A 19,619-nucleotide genomic window follows, 5' to 3' on the forward strand; every position below is an offset into this window, starting at 1 on the left:
AAAATATTGGTTTTAAGTATGAGCGAGTTGTTAGATATGATGGGTGATATATTATGATATAATGCATATAATTTCTTACGAAGGAATGTGAATATAGTTAGCGTAATATGATGGATATGGTGGTGTGATATGAATGTTAGTTCATATTTGTGATATATTATGATATGATAGATATGGTGGTGTGATATGAATGTTAGTTAATATTAGTAATATATTATGATATAATGGATATGGTGGTGTGACATGAATGTTAATATTGGCCATATATTATGTCAGATTATGTATACCTATGATAGTTGCAGTGAGAGTGAAATAAATGTAGATTTGTAAGGATTACGTTTGGAAAAATCTAACTTTGTTTTGCAGGCAGGTAGGACTTTTTAACTTTTTATGCAGAGACATTGTCCTACCCTAACAATTAAGCGGTTATAGGTAAGATTTTAATTAAATTAATTTACGAGATAATGAGATTGAAATATTATTTGGGAAGAAACTACACGCCGTTTTGGAAAACGGAACTATCTTGTCTTCCAAGTTGAAATGGTTGGTAAGGTTATTTTTATTTATTTGAAAGATTGAATGTAGTACTGTATATGTTATTTTAGTCTTACTCATACCAGCAAATTCAATTTGCTGACCCATGTTTGCTTTCTTTTGCAACGTGGGTGTGTTCTTGGAAACATAGATGGTAGAATGCAGTGGATGAAGACGCTTGATTTGGATTCGCTTTTGGAGTCTTACTAGTATAAGTTTTATGAGGTATAAAGTCTTGATTTGAAACAGATGTAATAGAGTTGATTAGAAATTCTTGAATTCATAAATGAAGAGTTGTTCTTTTGATCTAGCTTGATCTAAGATTTTTATTGTCATGTTTGATAATGGGTTATTAGGGTTTCGTTTCATCATAGATTTTCAAATTATTGAATAAGGTGACGATTGAGGTAATTACATCTTAGATAATTCCTTATTTTAAATTTTCTGAAAATTTGGAGTGTGACATTTTTGCTCCTCGGTATCAAATGTCATTCAACAACAGATGTTATTTTTACATAAGCTTGATTAGTTTTGTTAACTTGTGCAGGCTCTGCTAGGGGAAGACTTGTTTTTTTTTTTACCTATGGTAGTAGCTTTTTTAAAAACCTTTAATGGAACTATTTTTAAACTTTTCACCAAGATTGTGTTTATATGTGTTTATGCTTACATATAATTTCATAGCTCCGGTTCTGCAGAAATGAGGTCGACTGCATTGTTTAGTTTTTGAGAGTGGCCTTGATGCGATTATCAATCAGCAATCCCAGAGTGGTCATCACGGCTACCATGCATAAATTCGCCCAAGCTTGGCCTAAGGTTGGGTCTGGTGTTAGCAGACACGGCCTACGCTTGCAACTATTAATCAGCCGTCATTCACAATCTTGGTGAAAAGTTTAAAAATAGTTCCATTAAAGGTTTTTAAAAAAGCTACTAGGTAAAAAAAAAACAAGTCTTCACAATCTTGGTAAGCATAGTAGTAGTAGTAGCGACTATGAATAATATAGCTTTGCTGCAGATCAGAAGTAGTTTTGCATTTTACACAAATCAACTTAAAACCATTGTATCTAATAAGTTCTGATGCTTTTAATTAGGGAAGAGTGCTGCTCTTAAGACAGTGAACCGAAATGTCTACTTCATGAGAATCTTCCTGAGTTGGGATTAATTGTTCGAGATAATGACATAACATATATTACTTAGCATAGTAGTTTGGTTCATGATAGCCCTAGTAGTGTGAGATGACAAGTCAAGAAGTAGGCGTCCTCCTACTAACTGGAGTTGCTTCAGTAAACAGTTGCAGTTGCACCCTATTTGTCTACTCTCTGTGAAGGTTCATGACGCAATCTTCTCGGCAATCATTTAGAACGAATAGCATGCCATAGTGATTGTTGCTGTTGCTGGTCTATGAAAATGCAACCGACTGACAGCCTGATCGACCTCCATTACTGCTCCTGACTGCTTCTTTCCCTACCGTATGATGGACAATGACAAGCATGCCTTTAGTTATGGTCTTGAGGCTTAGGACGGAGCACACATCCCCTGTTTTCTTAAAGACAGCATCTTCTGCTATATATATTCCTGTATAAACATGAAGCACCAGCCTTGTTCTTCAAGACTTTTAAGGAGCTTCATAGTCTTCTACGTCACCATGGGCGGGTAATCTCAAAAATATATAGTGACGATTTTCTTCTCCCTGTTAGGCACCGTATTGTAGTATAACTGAAGTGAGATACATTCGAGGATTTGGGATGAGAAATTGATCCTGATCAGTTTGTGAAAAAGAACGGCTGCCTCTTTGCTTTCCCTGTACATGCGCAAACAACAGATCCTTCACTCCAAGAATTCCCCAGAGCTTAATTTGAGAGTCAACTTCCAACTCAACTGAAACATGGTATGATGTAGGACTCAGCTTTGGGTACTTTGAAATGAACTCTTACGAATATAATAAGCTTACATTGTCACTGATTGAGTCTAGTAGAGGTGTCCTGGTGAGTCACTACTACTATGCCTGAAGTCGCTGAAGGTATTTCGTTATTAACTATTTACCTGTAGGAAAATTAATTAACAATAAAGAAAATCGGTAAAGTATGGTCCTTGGTACTTAAAACCAAAGATTGCGGTCATGTAGTTAACTCCGTTGATACTAAACTTCTACGTGATTGGCAAGGGACAGAACTGTGGGGAACAGAACCAACACCAGGATCTCAAGATTAAGTTCAAGCCAAATGCCGTTGGAGGGCATCTTGCTATGTGGTTGATAATATAATAATACTGTGGTATTTAGCTACAGGATAGTTATCAGATTATTCCAAAAACTGTTCTGTTTCTGTGTTTTGATAACAACTATAGAACTTTGAAGTGGTAGAGTATTCCTTATGTAAGCCTCGCCTATGCCTCTTCTTTGAATTAAGCATTGCATCACTACACTAAGGGAACTGCGATGGTAAGTGAGGTAGAAGATGAAAGGGAACTTCAGGTTAAGTTTATGACAACCGGTACCATTCTGATGACATTCCAGCTGTAATAAAGTAGGTGATTTAAAACATAACCACCAGCTGTAATGGTTGCAGTGTGGTGGCTATAGTAGTCGATGAATGTGATTCAATTATGGGATGTGATAGTAATTAGTAACCATGATTAACAGTCCCCCTGTCTCAACCTACATTTCTCAAAATGTACTAAATAAACTTTGAGGAGAAAGATGTCATTCACCAGTTTATTTGTTAAATTTTAACTCGTGGAAAGGAAAAGGAAATAAAAATGGGTGGTCATTAAATGAAATGAAATGGAATGGACTGGGGAAAGGAAAGTAAAACTGGGGAAAAGGAATAAAAAAATTAGGTGCTTAGGTAAGTCCCTATCTGTTTATTTCCTTTCCTTTCCACAAAAAAATAAAATTTCCATTTTCAATAATTTTGTTTCCATAATTAAACACCTTATTAGAAAATTAACCACTTTTACTTTGTTCCATTAACAAACACACCCTTAGTTTACAATTTATTACCTCTTCAGTGATAACCAATAATACTCGGAGACACGAGGCTCGCATTAAAAATGACAGGAAAGTCAGCATCCCCTACTTGTCCACCATCGACATTGCGAACTACTACATAGTCAAAAACTTTATTTCCAGTGTGATAGTAACCAAGTTTACAGCTTCTAGCTCTACTCATAACGAGCTCATTGTTCCTTAATTCCATCTTTTCATGACAATAGGGGGAAACATTCCTCTGTAAAAAGATATTCTTTAACCCAAGAGCCAAGTTGTCCATAACACAGAGATGTTCACCTAGCACCATCAACTCATAGCAAGAAAGTCTGTCATTGACAAGAGAAGGCAATTGGATTATAGAAAACATTCAATGAAAGGATGACCATATAAATCTTAAGATTAACCCAGTGAAGGCATCCATTAAAAATCACATGAGACTGATTCATGGACCAAATCTCGGGAGTATTTGTACTTATCACTCTCCAACTATCTGACCCCAAATTAAATACTTGATTAGGTGGTCTAAAGTTTTTCTTGAGTTTTTGTAAGTCAAGCTTGTATGTGTTTTGAGATTACGAAAACATTCAGGATCAAGTGGAAGCTTCGAAAACACTTGTTCTTTCTCATTCTTCTTCTTTAAAACCTTTTTCTCGATGAAGCTTTACGGACTTGAAACTTGCGATCAAAGAAAATAGTATATTACTCCAAAATGGTAACTTTCCTAATAAAGTGATTTAGGAATCATACTGCGGCAGTTGTTTTAGTCATAGTTTGACCAGTTTAACTCAAAAAATTAGGTGCTTAGGAGAAAAAATCAAATAAATATTTGTTTATATTTTAATTAATTAGAATTAATCACTAGTTTCTATCTGGAAGACTTTACCAGTTTAACTTCATCAAATCAGGTAAGCAAACAAACCCTAATTTCAACTCTAATTGATTTTGTTATTAAACATTCTTAGATTTTGTATACAACTAGTTTATCAATGTCGTCTGAAATTGGAATACTTGTCACTTATATCCAAAATTTGCATAGAGCTAGAAACTGATTTAGCTGAGTTTGTAACAGAATTAGATAGATATTCAACTAGTGAGAGTGAATTTGATAAGGAATTGAGAGATAATGGGGCAGAAATGCCGGATTATGTTATTAGTAAGTTGTTTACCATAATTCATGTTTTTTATCCTTTGGGAATTAGTAGAATTGAGAAGATAGAGGAAATGGGTGAGAATGAGAAGTTTTTGGAGTTGTTGTTGAGGATAGTAAAGAGAGAGATTGAAATAGAAGTGAGGAGTAGGTGTCAAGATGGGGATTGGAGTTTGAATGATGGAAAGAGAGTAAATAGTGAAGATGATAGAAGGTTTACATGAAACGGCGAAATGGTAGAGCCGGAATTGTTTCAGGTTTATGTAGGTAGGGTTTCGAGTGTGATAAATATAGGATGTTTTGTTCAGTTGAATGATTTTAGAGGAAAAGAAGGTTTAGTGCATGTGTCGCAAATGACAAATAAACGGGTTGGATGTCGTGTTTGTGAAAGTTATATCGATGTCGGCACAGAAGATGAGTTTGTCAATGAGGGATGTGGATCAGAGTACTGGGAAGGATCTTCTTCCGATGAAGAAAAGCTCAGAGGATGCTGCTTTTAGGATGAATCCTCAGAGCTCAAATCAAAGTCGTGCTAGTACTACTAGTCTTTCAGGGATTAGGATTGCGGAAGAAGATGGAGCTGCTGCACTATTGAGGAGGCCATTAAAGAGGATGAGCTCACCAGAGAGATGGGAAGCAAAGCAACGTTTAGGTCGAGAGGGTAAACAAAGAAAAGAAAGAGAGAGTCAAGAGTTTAATTTTACCTGCGTTGGTAAACCCTAGCTTTTCTTCAGAGAGAAGGGAGAGTTTGAGTTGTTATGAGTTCCTAAAAATTAGAGTGAAGAGTTTGACATATATTTTGTGAGAAGAGCGCGATATATTTTCATTTCCCTCTCCCAAAACTTCTAATGTACTCCCGGTCTTCAATTTTTCAACACATTACCAGCGTTTTAGAAGGGTAACAAATTAATTCTGGAAATTGTAATAATTATACTAACACTTACATCACTATCCAACGTTACTAAGCCTGCAACGGTAAGTAAAAATTGATAGCGCTGCTAATATCCTGATATGGTGTAGTGAACTCATGGCTGCAGGGGGGTTCTGGATCCAAGGGAAAATCCATTGTTTGATGATGAGGATGGGGATGGATTACTTTATAAGGAAGAGGGTGCAGAGGAAGAGCTTGAAATTGAGCTCAATGAAGACGAACCAGCTTTCTTGCATGGGCAAACTCGGTATTCTATTGATATGTCACCAGTTAAGATCCTTAAGAATCCAGAGGGTCTTTGAGTCGTGCTGCAGCACTACAGTCTGCTCTCATAAAAGAGCAGAGAGAGGTGAGAGAGCAGCAACAGTGAACGATGCTTGATTCAATTCCAAAAGATCTCAATCGTCCATGGAAGGATCCAATGCCAGAGACAGGTGAGAGGCATCTTGCCCAGGAGCTGAGGGGTATTGGCTTATCTGGCTATGATATGCCTGAATGGAAGAAGGATGCTTATGGGAAGACACTGACTTTTGGACAAAGATCAAAGCTTTCCATCCAGGAACAAAGGCAGAGTCTGCCCATTTATAAATTGAAGAAAGAGCTAGTTCAGGCCGTTCATGACAATCAGGTGCTTGTTGTCATCGGAGAGACAGGTTCAGGAAAGACAACACAAGTGACACAGTATCTGGCTGAAGCTGGTTACACAACTAAAGGTAAAATTGGATGTACTCAACCTCATAGGGTAGCTGCTACTTCTGTGGCAAAGGGAGTTGCAGAGGAGTTTGGTTGTCATTTGAGGGAGGAAGTGGGATATGCAATCAGATTTGAGGATTGCACTGAACCTGATACTGTAGTCAAGTATATGACTGATGGTATGATTCTTAGGGAAATTTTAACTATCATTGCAATGATTCAAACTGGGAACATCTTTTACAGGCCTCGTGAGAAACAAGCACAAGCAGATTAGAAGGCCAAGTTTTTTCAACCTGAGGGGGATCATCTTACATTACTTGCTGTTTATGAGGCTTGGAAGGCGAACAATTTCCCAGGACCATGGTGCTTCGAAAACTTTGTTCAGTCTCGATCTTTAAGGAGAGCACAGGATATCAGGAAAAAACAGCTTCTAAGCATCATCGATAGGTATGATTCTCAGCTCTAGCTTGTCTTGTTACGTCTTTTTCGTTTATTATCCATTTTATTGTTTATCTACTGGGCTAGGGGCTAAGGGTGAATCCTAAGTTTCTTTGTCCAAGACAATTAATATGTCAAAGACTCATACTTACAGGCTTACAGCTTATTGTGGTTAGCTAAATAATTTTGTGATCTTCAATTTTATTCTTTTAATTGAACCTTTTCCAAAGGATATAAAACCAATCAGTCACATGTTTCTGTCTCCTTGCCATGCTTTACAAGTACATCAACAATATTCAACTATTTGGTCAAATTTGCTGTCTTGTTTCTTACTGTGAAACTAATTGTCATGTTTGATTGTAATTCAGGGGAGAGATATGCTATAACCACCAAATGAGAGTAACTATTATTGTTAGTAATAGTATTATTCTATGTAGTGGATTTTAGTCCCATAATGGAGAGCTAGGAGTTCTGTTACATGTTATCTCCTTGTTTAGGAGATTGACCATATGCAATTATTTGACCTTGCTTTTATCAATATATTTCGAAGTCTTGTGTACTATTTGTTTACATGAAAATGGTAATAAACACTGTCCGACATCTTGATGCCATGTGTTATTGCTAATGAATATTAACAACAAACTTTTGTTTTGATTCATCTTTTTTAGCAATTGCAACCGCACACACCTTAAATGAGGTTAGTAAGTTTTAGGCACATTGGAAGCTATTGAGTTCTGGACAGAGTCCATCCATGTCAGAATCTCATCAGAGTAGAATAAAAATGTTAGGATCCTATTAAGTATTTAGATTTCCGCTTCTTGACAGCTTGGGCTTTTAATTAGTATTGCCTGGTTACTTAACAAAAAAGCTCTTGATGGTGATCTGATGACGGTACCTGTATAGTTTATCCCTTATTTCTGCACAGAGAAGAGTGCCTCCATAGGGTGACATCCCAGTGTGAACTTCCTTGCTCATCTTTCTGTTGGAACTTAGGTGTCAGATGCCTGGAGTTTTCAAAGAATATCCTGTTAGAGATAGTCTCATGGAGTTCTTAGGATGCCAAGGAACTGTTACTCTGTTAGGATCTTCAGCTTGTGCCAATGGTTTGAAATATGCATACAAGTCATGACTAGTTACGCTCACACACGCACAGTATTTGCAAATTCTGACATGAAATATCTCCAACAGTTCTCCACCATCTCCACACGAATCACAATTCTTATGCAAAGAACTCTACTTTCTCTTAGACACATTCCCACGGTTTAGTGCAACTTACTATGTGTACCAAGTCTTAAGGTGCAGATGTCTAACCACAAAACGAATGGAGCTACTGAAAATAACTTCTGTAGTATCCAATGTCTGTTTTTTCTTTCGAAATATAAAAAAGTATTTGACAACGAAGGACTTGACCAAATATGGACCACACAGGAAACTAAAGGGAAGTTAACCTTGTTATGGTTTTCAAATCAGTTATCTGTGGAGACTTACCCTGTTTATACTATCCCTACACTTTAGGCTTGATTAGTTTCTTTATCGTATTTATTTAGCTTATCTGAGATTCTTCAAGTTTGCAGACCCTATGAAAATGAGCAAGCGGAAATGACAAGAAAGGATTGAACCTCTGTATGACAGATACCATGAACCAAATTCGTGGCGCTTAAGTAATCGCCGGGCATGATTATGTAGATAATAGTTGTTGTATGTGGAAGCATTTCATATTTGCTTTGTTTAATGAACTTTAATCTTCTCCCGTAAAAGCTAATTAGGTTTGGCTCGTTGGAGACCTTTTTCCTTGTACTTGTTGGATAAATTTGAATGAATCCACTTTGTGATTCAGGCTCAAAAGAGGGTGTTAAGATCCATACAGATAACAAATATAATGGCATGCTGATGTGGTAGAATCTGCCAAAAGACTCGTCCATCTTGCCGACTTAGAGCTGTTGTGGACTTGTGGCATAGCCCCATTTCGTTTTCTAATTTCTCTTTTTTTCTGAAATAAACGTTCAATAGCTAAACATCATTTTTACAATGAGTCAATGATCAATAGCTCAACATCAACACATCATTTATACGATGATCATTTATGCAATTTCAGTAAATAATAACGGGCGTAGATATTTATACATCTTTGTGTACGTCTCACTTAAACGATGAACCTGTACCAAAAAATTGGGGCTGATTTTCGGTGGAGATATCTTGGAGATCATCCACAAGGAAAAACTGAAAAAGGAATGGTACTGCATTTTTATTTTTTTGCGACCCTGTTTTAAACCACTTAGAAGTAAGTTTTCAAATTCGCTGGTCGTTTTGAGCATGACGTCCATGATGGAACGATCTTCACAAAATATCAACCCTCAACTCATTTTGTAAGTCGATCTTGATCTTTTGAAGGTGAGATGCATATAACTGGTAAATAGGATGTCTTTCTATATCTATTCTCAATAATAACATGAACAGCTATTTGAAAGACACTACGACAATAGAACCAATACTGGACACCTTTTACCACGCACAGCTTAAATACAAAAATGTATTCAATGTTACCGAAATCTTTGACACAATAGAATCACAGATTTTCTTTTCTAATTTCGCATCCAATACATTCAAATAAATAACTAATGTCCAGTAAATTAAAACAAATAACTGTCCTCCATTGGGCTTGGTTATTTTTAGGTAAGTGGAGCTGTAGTAATATACTGATATGTGAGCGTCGAGGTCAAATGCCACTCAACTTCAGTGAAGGGCAGGGCAAGACGATATACATGCTGCCAAAACTGGTGCCACGGATACAAAGCGTACTTTCTTTAAGCAAAAAATACATTTTGGGACTCAATGGGATACGTATTGCTAGATGCCTTCACTTCAATCATCTTCAGTGAAGCTCCCACATAATGGTGTTGCTCTGGGTTTCCGTAACATTGATCAGGATGCTTTCTTTTTGTTATCCTTGGATGGCTTGATTTCCTTTGTCAACATTCTTGGGGCAATCGCCATGGCCATTAGTTCCTGGAAAAGCAACTTGCATGCATAGGGTATGTGAACCTGCATATAAGCGGAAAAAAAAGGCCCTTAGTCCAACCTGAACTGCTGAAAGCCAATATCAAACTTTTAGAGCCAAAAGTACAAAAAAGGAGTTATTATCAAGATGTTCTTTACCTGAACAATATCGGTCTTGTTTTTGCATCCACGACACTCGAATGAGTTTTTCTTTAGGTTTGCAATAGCTATTAAGCCACAACGCTCACAAACATGAACTCTATAAGCATCACTCTGGTCAAACAACCGCTCTTTGAGAAAGTGTGCAGCCCCATGTGCAATCATGCAATCTCTTTCCATCTCTCCAAACCGAAGTCCTCCGTCACGAGACCGACCCTCAGCTGGCTGCCTGGTCAATATCTGAACTGGCCCTCGCCCACGTGAATGGATCTTATCATCCACCATGTGCTTCAGCCTCTGATAATATGTAGGCCCTAAGAATATCATAGCAGTCAGCCGCCGACCTGTGTGACCATTGTACATAGTTTCAAAACCACGCATCTGATATCCACATTTGTGAAGGGCTTTGCTGATATTATCCACCTGCAGATATCCGAAAAAATATATGGATATGGATCTGGCAGTAAAAAATAACTATAGCCCTTTTTTATTAAAAAGCAACAGATGTAGATATTAGACATACTTCTAAATTCAAGTTCTGAAATCAAAAGTGCAACGACAGGAAGGGATTCGCCAGAACTAAGGGTGATGCAGAAATTACCAAATTATCCACCCGTGAACTGTTTATATTTGATGAGTTTGAAGGTTTAGGCATCCTGGACATCTTCAGTAATTGTAACCTAGGGCAGTATGTATCCATATACTCGAGAGTGTTCTCGTTTAACATTTTAGCATGTAAAATATGTAAAACAACCTTCAGCTAAAGTTGTAAAAAACTGGGGATTCTTTTCATAATGCATTGTTATCCTGCCAAGATTAAAGTTTTCTTTTAAACAAATTTTGGGCTTAGGCAGAACCTTAAAATAGTACTAAGATGATCATCCACAGGAGGTGACAAATAAGGCTGTCAATGGTTTCGATAACCCGATAACTGATCCGAACCAAACCGATAAAAAATAGTTTGGGTCTTGGTAATTTGGTTTGCCCTCCACCGACCCGAAACCGAACTGAACCGATAATATATTGGTTTGGTTTCGGGTTTGTCCTCCACCGAACCAATATGAACCTGAACCGATAAGATGGCATTTTAGTAATATTTATGATTAATTTTGTATATGTTTATCAATTGTGTGGCTAAAATTAATTTATTTAATTTAGGATTTAATTGATTTTATAGTTTTCGGTTTGGGTTGGTTTCGGGTTCCCAATTTTCTTATGGGTTTGGGTTCGGATTTTCCAAAATCTGACCCAAACCGATCCATTGACAGCCCTATTGACAAAGTAGTAGATGTTAATGTGCAGCTCTGTTTGTTTCTCTAGAAATTTAACAGAGACTGTAACCGTCACACAGTCTCTCCTGGGTGTTTATCATATTGCTGAAAACCATAATTCCAATAAAACAATCAGTTCTGTGAAAGCAAATTGAAGTATTAATGTCTTACCGTGACATCTGTAAAAGGAGTAGCATCTCCCTCCTTCCCGACGTGTGCGGCGACTTTGCCCATAATGCACTCAATAAGCTGACCAATTGTCATTCGGGACGGAATGGCGTGTGGGTTAACAATAATGTCTGGAGTAATGCCTTCCACGGTCCATGGCATATCTTCTTGGGTGTATGTCATGCCAACAGTTCCCTTCTGTCCATGCCTGCTACTGAATTTATCTCCAATCTGAGGTATCCGAACAGATCTCATCCTTACTTTCACAAATCTCAACCCATCTGCATTTGTTGTCAACAAGACCTATATTGGCACAAACAAGGTTTAGCAAACAGTAAGACATATAGCACCTAGCGTGAGGCTTCAACACTGCAGCGAGAACAACACTTCCAAGCACTTAACTAAGAAAGTAAAATCAGCCAAAATAGGAAATGATATAGCAGGATCCAATTGTTAAAATATTAACTACAAGAACCAAATATTCCATGTACCTGATCCACCATTCCACTTTCACTATGACGTAAACTTGTACTGTGATCACGCCGTGTGTACCGCGAAGCTACACCTGAGGATTCATCCGGAGCGATTGGAGTGGTCTTTCCAATAATAACATCCTCTCCGGAGACTCTTGTACCCTAAATTTGCAGAAAGATATTTTAGTTTGATAAGAACAACCTCACTTATTAGGAAGATATAATGGTAATAACTATCTCATATATACTCACAGGAGGCGCAAGACCATCGTCATCCAATTTATCATACGACCCATGCCGCATACCCTACAAAAAATGGTTGTGTTCGTATAAAATAACAAAAACAAGAAAAAACCAAATGAAACAAAAGAACAATTATTAAAATAATTTAACACCACTCACCATAGTATTTTCTCTATTCGGCCGCCCAAAATCTTCTTTGACCAGAGTTCCCATCTTCTTCTCCTCATCTCTGTGGAGAGAAAAAAAAATTATAATGAAGAATGAAGGTTACTTATAAATTTCCGGACAAAACAAAACAAAACAAAACGACTTGGGATAGCTTGATTACCTGTAGGAACGGAAAAATAATGAACGGAAGAATCCACGGTCAATCGAAGACTGATTCATTATGACAGAGTCTTCTTGATTATATCCAGAATAGCAGGCGATAGCAACAATAGCATTCTATAACATGAAAATAATAAATAAATAAATAAATAAGAAGTCCTTAGAACGGAGGTCTTGCAAGAAATTAAAACAAAATAAATTAGTCAAATACTTACAATACCAGCGGGCAGCTGCCTAAAATGCAAGTGCTCCATGGCACGAGTGGTAACAAGAGGCTTCTGAGGATAGTAGAGAACGTATGCCAGTGTATCCTGAACATGGAAAATAGTAAGTAGACCTTAACGAAAATGGTAGACGGGTAAGCAGTTTACAAAATGCTAATAAATACAAAGATAAAGAACCCATATACTTACCATTCTAAGCTGATAATTGGTGACATAAATTCCCATTGCTTGCTTTCCCATAGCTGACTGGTACGTGTTACGTGGGGACTGTGTTGTACCAGGAGAAGGTATAAGATAGAGACAACAGGAAGTAGCAGTTGACCATGTTTTCATACAATAGAAGAACTAACCTGGTTATGGTCAGGAAAGGGGATGATGGAAGCACATACACCCAATATTAGCGACGGATGGATTTCACAATGCGTGTAAGTTTCGGAATATGCTTCCTCTGGCTTTAGCCTAGCTTGTACAAGATCCTGAAAAACATACTTAATAATTAAGACTGCTCAAGTAGATCATGGTGACTTCATTTTCTTGGAACCACAAGCAGATTAGAGACTCCTAGCATGCCAGGTCTTTTTCTTTTAAATAGGAACTTAAAGGAAAAAGGATTGGAAAAAAGAATGTCACAAAAGGCATCCACAATTTTTCTGATAAATAAAGTATGACAAAAATCGTTATCATCGTAAAATAACAAAGGGAGATGCCTTGAAAATTCAATACTAACATTAATGGTCATGGAGATCATGGTTGTCTCCTCTTCTTCTGTATCTACATACTCAATGTATCCCTTTTCTACAAGCTCGTGCCATCCACCCTCCTCAGCAGACTCCTGGAAAAAGATGAAACATGGTTGAAGTTGTCAAAGACGTATTTAATGATTGAAAACATCAAAGAACCTTCGAACAATACAGACCCGTTGCTGCAAGGCCATGATATCCTTTTTCTTTATCAGCAGTCGTTGTTTCTCCACAATAAATAATGGGCGACTGCAGCGACCATAATCCGTATACAGTCGCAATTCCTTCAAACGGATATCTCGGATGACTCCAACTTCTGTATTGACATCAACCTATAAATAATAATAATAAATTAGTCCAATATCCACGACTCACCCAGCATCATGATGCAAAAGCTACAAATAAATTTGCAACTTATCATGTATGCATACTCCTTTAATGCAGTGATAACTTCAAGTGAAGAAATGCAGTTTCTAGGTAACGTACAATTGCCATAACAACCAAAGGTATGGTTAAGAGAATGAAACAAAAAAAATCAGTAGCTGTAAGATGACAGAAATTCACCGAAGGACTTCATTATGAGCAAGTTAACATCTTATGGATACTAGCTAGGGCACTGGAAGAGGTGGAAATGGATCAGGTCTGGGTCAGATCTTGCCATATCCATGTGAACAATATATCTTCAATCTGATCCGGATCCACGTCAGATCTTACCATCACCGACCCATTCGGATGCGGGTCATGGTGAATCTGGTTGGATTTGATTCGTTTTAAACATCAGTACAGGCAACTCGATATTTTGATTGATACCCATTGAAAACAGGAGAAAATTTTGATTTCAGAAGCCTTTAATTAAATTTAAATATGATGAAGAAAAATATACTAAATGAATGTCTTACAATAAACATTTTAATAAAGGTCGTACATTAAAATACAGCTGCAACCTTTAAAAATGAAATAGTTTGTTTGGATATTGCCAGTACAAGATCGATTCAGATCTGACCAGAACCCAATTCAGGCTTCTAAACCCATGTGTGTTCCATTTTCTATTAGGAAATACTTCTATGGTCTGTATATCGAAAAATGAATTAAGTGTCGGGTTGGAATCGGGTCAGTTTAGCTGGGGATGAGCATACGTGTTTTTTACTGCATGGAGATTTCAGAACCTCACCAAAAATATCACTAGGGGGGGGAGGTGGAGGAGAATAGTATGCAGTGCAAAAGAGAGAACGAATAAAAACAACCTTAGACTGATGAAAGTTACATGTGTTTCTTCATGCTGACAAAACAGAAACAAATAAATTAGGCATACAAACCTGTCTCCTCAGCTGTCTTAGGGTCTTGACCAAAAGCTCAGGATTACGATGAATGCCAACCCAGCAACCATTGACAAAAATTTTGGTAGCTTGAGGAATAACTGCAGGAGAAATTTCCTACAAAAAGAGAAAAAATTGAAAAATAAAAATATATATATATATATAGTTGCTCCTTACATCAAGTCAAAAGTGAACACGAATTGAGAAATTAATTCAGCACTCGGAAGAATTTTAGGAATTACCTCAAAATTTTCAGTACTCCACTCTTCTAAAAATTCCAAAATTGGATTTGCTGCTGATCCTACTGTTATGTAAACCATCAAGGCAAGATTTTTCACCAGACCACACGCCTGGAGAATCATACAGAAAATACCCACGAGTATTAACAGTTTGCAATCTTCATGCAAACAATCAAAACAAACACATATATAGAAGAGTTACCTGTCCCTCAGGTGTCTCTGCAGGACACATCATTCCCCAATGTGAATTATGTAACTGCCGGGGCTTTGCCAATTTCCCTGGCAACAAGAGTGACCAAGAAAAAAAAATCAAGGAAGTTCTACCTTTTTTCATATTGAAGGACAGAAAGGGAGGTCACGGAAATTTAGCTCATATACATTTAGTCAATAAGTTCAACATGAAAGGAATTCTTCAAAAGAAGGAAAAAAGAATCATAAAACTGAATCCAACACAACATGCAAGGTCTCCTTCCTATTCACAACATCATGAAACACTATGCACATTAGTTAGATTCACCTTCACGCCCTATGGGAGAATTTAGCTGCCGTAAGTGAGACAATGTGGATGCATATGTCAAGCGATTCAACACCTGTCAGATAAGAAGCATGTTAAGTACAACTTCAAATGTGATAAACTCAAGAGTATGAATCAACAAAACAACACAAAACCTGTGACACTCCAGCTCTTGTACCAGCTGCATTTGCTTGTCCCCAATTTCCAGTGGCAAGGGAATATTTAAGACCACTTGTAATTGTTTTAGCTTTAATTGCAAATTGCAAGTTAACATCTTTCCCATTATCAACACACTGTTCCATCACAAAAACAATTTAGCAAGAAGAGCTACATAGGAGTCAAAATCACAAGCTTTTGGAAGGGACAAACCTTTTGAGCATAAGCTCTCACATCCCTTGTCAGTTTTCTGAACAGCTGCATCCATAGGAACAACAACCATGTTTATACACAAGGCACAAGATGTTCAAAGTTTAAACATTTTTCAAGAAAAATGACAAACCATTCGGAAAAGGCCTCCTAGTAATGGACCAGCAAGGTCTAGTCTCTTGTTTCCATAATGATCCCTATCATCTTCAGGCCTTCGTCCAAGTGCACAGAGAAGAAGCCTGTGTATGATATACCTGACAGAAAAAAGTAGCAGAAACTTTGGATATCCCTTCACACCCAGAATCAAGTTATCAACTACTGTACTAGGAAAAGTATAACATACCCGAAATAGTAAGCTTTCTTTGTTTCGTAATATTCTCCAACACCAACATGAGGAAGCATTTCCTTTTGAAGTATCTCTCTAGCATACCTGAAAATGATACAAAAACAACTCTTGAGCATACCAAACATTCACAAAACAATCCTGGAATAGTAGATACCTAATTTTTTCTCTATACGTACTTAATCCTCTTCTCCTTTGTCACACCCACAGTGGATCCTCTTTTACCAATGTAATCCAATGCAACCTACGAGAATCAGTAGAGAAAACAATTAGCATAGTTGAATGTTTCTTTCCATTCATAATAATGATCACAAAACATGCAATTGATGAATCAACACAAAACAAATGTTTTCTTCTGAATCATACTGATGATGATAAAGAATGTAGAGCGCTTATTTATTATTCAGGAGCATCTTTTTCGACTTTAAAGGAACTATAATGTGTTCCTCCAAAATGACCATTTACTGCCAAATCCTAACTGCATGCCAATACTGCCCACAGGCTTAGATGCAAGCGCACTGAAAAGCACAGACTCAAACTAAAAAGCTAAATAAAATCATCAAAATTACCAGCTGGTTCTGAATCACAAATGCCTCTTCCAGGGACGGCCGAAGTAACTCCATCATTTGATTGTCTGAGAAGTCGTAACAAATATGTTCCAATATATCTTTATCAGCGACAAACCCTAATGCGCGAAAAACAATAATTATTGGTATTTCCGTCCGTATATAGGGTAAGGTAGCTCGAATATATTGCCCTGAAGATCCCTGCAGTAACACTAAGAATGAGCCACTGAAGTAAAAAAACACAAAATCAAAAGTCACATGAGAAGAAACATCAAGAAATAAAACACCAGAAACAAAACCAATTACCCCTTTAGCACTAGTCCTCGAAAGCATCCGCACAAACATACTGCTTGGTGGCCTATTCTGAGATTCTGCCATTGAACGAACTTCAGCTACGTAGGCATACTTGTTGGGTTGCCTCTTCTTAAACACATATACATGGTTTGTGCTCATCTTCTCCTGAGCAATCAGGACCTTCTCGCTTCCATTGATGATAAAGTATCCGCCTTGGTCATAGGGGCACTCCCCAAGCTCTGTCAAATCCTTTTCTGAATTCTGATACAGCGTACAATAACTAGACCGCAGCATGATTGGAACCTAAAGTAAAACACACCGTAAGTATACATATAGCTATCCAAAAGAACTCCAACCATCAATTTTCATACAATTCTACAATACCTTCCCAATAAATACTTTGGGTATGGTCTCAGGAGGCTCAGTGACTTCTTCGCAATCGTGTCCCTTCTTCATAACTTGTTTTGTAACATCCACATACAATGGAGCCGAGTAAGTCAGATTCCTCAACCGTGCTGCCTTTGGAAATAAAGTAGCAGTTTCTCCATCGGACTCCGTCATCATGGGTTTACTCAAGTAAATCTGACCAAAGCTAATTTTGTAGATAGTCTGCATCACATATTCATAGCTTAATTTTTAGAAATGTGAGAAGAAATACTGGGACTCATACACTTAACTTCCTATCAGACATAACTTTCTGTGTGCAAGGAACCTAAATTTTCCTCAAAGCTGTTTACTTACTATCCTAGAAATGCAAAGTAGGATTCAAATCACCCCATCAAGGAACTACCTAAACACAAACTCCTCCATTCAAAACATAAAATTAAGCTTTCGGGCCATGGGGGTGTTCAAAACCTACTCTTTCTGTCTATATAATGTCATGTTACACGTTCTATGAAAAAAATACCTAACTAGACAATTCGTTCCCTTCAATCTTTGCAGCCAAACAGAAAATTAAACGCCGGTGTCTTTAGCTAAATCCCTAACTCCGTCGATGAACTACCTAAATGAGCTAATTATACACTTAACTAAAAAAAAAACAGAAAATAAAGTTTTTTTTTTGGGGGTGGTGGTGGTGTGTGTGTGTGTAACTCCCTAGTCAAACATTACAACGCGTGTGCAGGGAACCCAAAATTTTCCTCCCAAAATCTGTTTACTTTCTACTTGAGCAATGAAGATAGGATCTCAATCACCCCGTCAAGAACCAAGTTTCCTCAAGGGGATGTCATATTTTGAGTAAATTTTTTGTTCACTTAACTTCCTAGTCAAACATAACTACACGTGTGCAAGGAACCCAAAATTTACCTCCCAAAATCTGTTTACTTTCTACTTGAGAAATGCAGATAGGATATCAATCACCCCGTCAAGGAACTACCTAAATGAGCTACTCATGCACAAAACTCCTCCATCAGAAAAACGGAAAATACAACTTTGGGGGATTGAAAATCTACTTTTCCCCGTCATATGTTATGTAAAACTCTCTGTAAAACAAGTTTATAAGGAAAAATGTGCAATATGCCAATACACTGCCTAGATAAACAATTCATTCACTCCAAACTTCACAAGTAGAAAATAAAACCTCCGCGCGTTTCAATAAATGCCTAATTCTCTTAAATACATCAATAAACCACCTAATTGAGTTACTTATTCTCCAAATTATTCCATAAAAAAGCCAGAAAATAAAGCTTTGGGGGTTTTTCCTGCCTATAACATCACATTTTTTGCATATAAAATCGTCTAAAAAACATGTAATAAGGAGAAACCTCCAATGCCTAACTAAATATTCCAGTCACAGCAAACTTAGCAACCAAAATATAAAACACAGCTTTAGGGGTGGTCAAAACACACTTTCTCCTGCCTGTAACATCACATGTTTGTCTCGAAAACATGTATATAAGGAGAAATCTCCAATGCATTACCCAACTAAATAGTGCACACACTTCAAACAGTAAAATAAATCTCTGGGGGAGTCAATATCCTAGTTTATCTTGGTCGGCTAACTTTTTGCTTCATAATAAAGTTTTTGAGGAGAAATCTGCAACTCAGTACCCATTTGAACAATTCATTCAATATAACAAAAACAACTAAAACTAAAACTGGGTGTGTTTTTCCTACCTAAAGTGTCGTATTCCAGGCAGTTTTCACTACCTCACTGAACCATTCATGTTTCGCTAAAACCCCCAATTCTTCCTCAACAAAAACAAGTTAAAACTCAAACAGCATAAAATAAAACACCAATTATCTAAGAATTGTAAGAATTTTGTCACCTCTAGAAAGTCGGATTGTCGACCGGGATTATGTTGAGATTCAGGACGAATAACAATATCATCAGACTCATCAACAATTTCTTGCATAGTGTTTTGAATAAACTCGTCAAAAGAATCTAATTGTTGTCTAACAAGTCCTTTTTCTTCAAAATAAGCACTTATTACTGCCCATGCATCTTCTTGTGTTATATCTTCTTCTTCTTCTTCTGGATCTTCTTCCTCGTCTAAATCTAAATCTCCTTCTTGAATGTTATTATTATTGTTAATGTTAATTGGTTCGTATTCATCTACACCTCCATACATTTTTTTTTATTATTATTATTAACAAACTAAAACCCTAGTTTTTGTTTTTTCGCTTTTCGATTTGAACAAGTTTCCAAAGA

General features: G+C 37.1%; 1 protein-coding gene, 1 long non-coding RNA gene and 1 pseudogene across 7 annotated transcripts; 1 reads left to right on the plus strand and 2 right to left on the minus strand.

The window, feature by feature from the left end:
• Positions 1 to 1,693: 1,693 nt before the first annotated feature.
• Positions 1,694 to 2,551, minus strand: LOC147505144 (uncharacterized). The gene is made up of 2 exons (XR_015193229.1): positions 2,483 to 2,551; positions 1,694 to 2,409 (listed from the first exon to the last, which is right to left on the minus strand). It is a non-coding gene; the product is annotated as an uncharacterized LOC147505144 (long non-coding RNA).
• Positions 2,552 to 4,528: 1,977 nt separating this feature from the next.
• Positions 4,529 to 8,574, plus strand: LOC147505145 (putative pre-mRNA-splicing factor ATP-dependent RNA helicase DEAH5; annotated as a pseudogene). The gene is made up of 3 exons (XR_015193228.1): positions 4,529 to 5,328; positions 5,705 to 6,738; positions 8,304 to 8,574. The product of XR_015193228.1 is annotated as a putative pre-mRNA-splicing factor ATP-dependent RNA helicase DEAH5 (transcript).
• Positions 8,575 to 9,209: 635 nt separating this feature from the next.
• NRPB2 (DNA-directed RNA polymerase family protein) lies at positions 9,210 to 19,611 on the minus strand. Of its 5 annotated transcripts, none has more exons than XR_015193227.1 (25): positions 19,237 to 19,611; positions 17,354 to 17,578; positions 16,982 to 17,272; positions 16,679 to 16,876; positions 16,289 to 16,353; positions 16,110 to 16,196; positions 15,900 to 16,020; positions 15,770 to 15,814; positions 15,556 to 15,693; positions 15,404 to 15,476; positions 15,089 to 15,165; positions 14,890 to 14,997; positions 14,648 to 14,764; positions 13,508 to 13,663; positions 13,319 to 13,423; positions 12,942 to 13,067; positions 12,781 to 12,858; positions 12,583 to 12,678; positions 12,369 to 12,484; positions 12,200 to 12,269; positions 12,050 to 12,103; positions 11,816 to 11,959; positions 11,328 to 11,627; positions 9,886 to 10,229; positions 9,210 to 9,771 (listed from the first exon to the last, which is right to left on the minus strand). XR_015193227.1 is itself a non-coding variant. In XM_086557736.1 (25 exons), the coding sequence occupies exons 1-25, from the start codon at positions 19,537 to 19,539 to the stop codon at positions 9,652 to 9,654; spliced, it is 3,636 nt and encodes a 1,211-aa protein (XP_086413862.1). In that variant the 5' UTR covers positions 19,540 to 19,611; the 3' UTR covers positions 9,210 to 9,651. The 5 variants fall into 5 exon arrangements, 3 of the variants coding, with proteins under 3 accessions (XP_086413862.1, XP_086413861.1, XP_086413863.1); XR_015193226.1 differs by having other exon boundaries at positions 9,886 to 10,342; XM_086557736.1 differs by having other exon boundaries at positions 9,886 to 10,308.
• Between the last annotated feature and the right edge of the window lie 8 nt (positions 19,612 to 19,619).

This window comes from Coptis chinensis, chromosome 4 (assembly GCF_015680905.1).
Source record: "Coptis chinensis isolate HL-2020 chromosome 4, ASM1568090v1, whole genome shotgun sequence".
In the NCBI taxonomy this organism is placed as follows: domain Eukaryota; kingdom Viridiplantae; phylum Streptophyta; class Magnoliopsida; order Ranunculales; family Ranunculaceae; genus Coptis; species Coptis chinensis.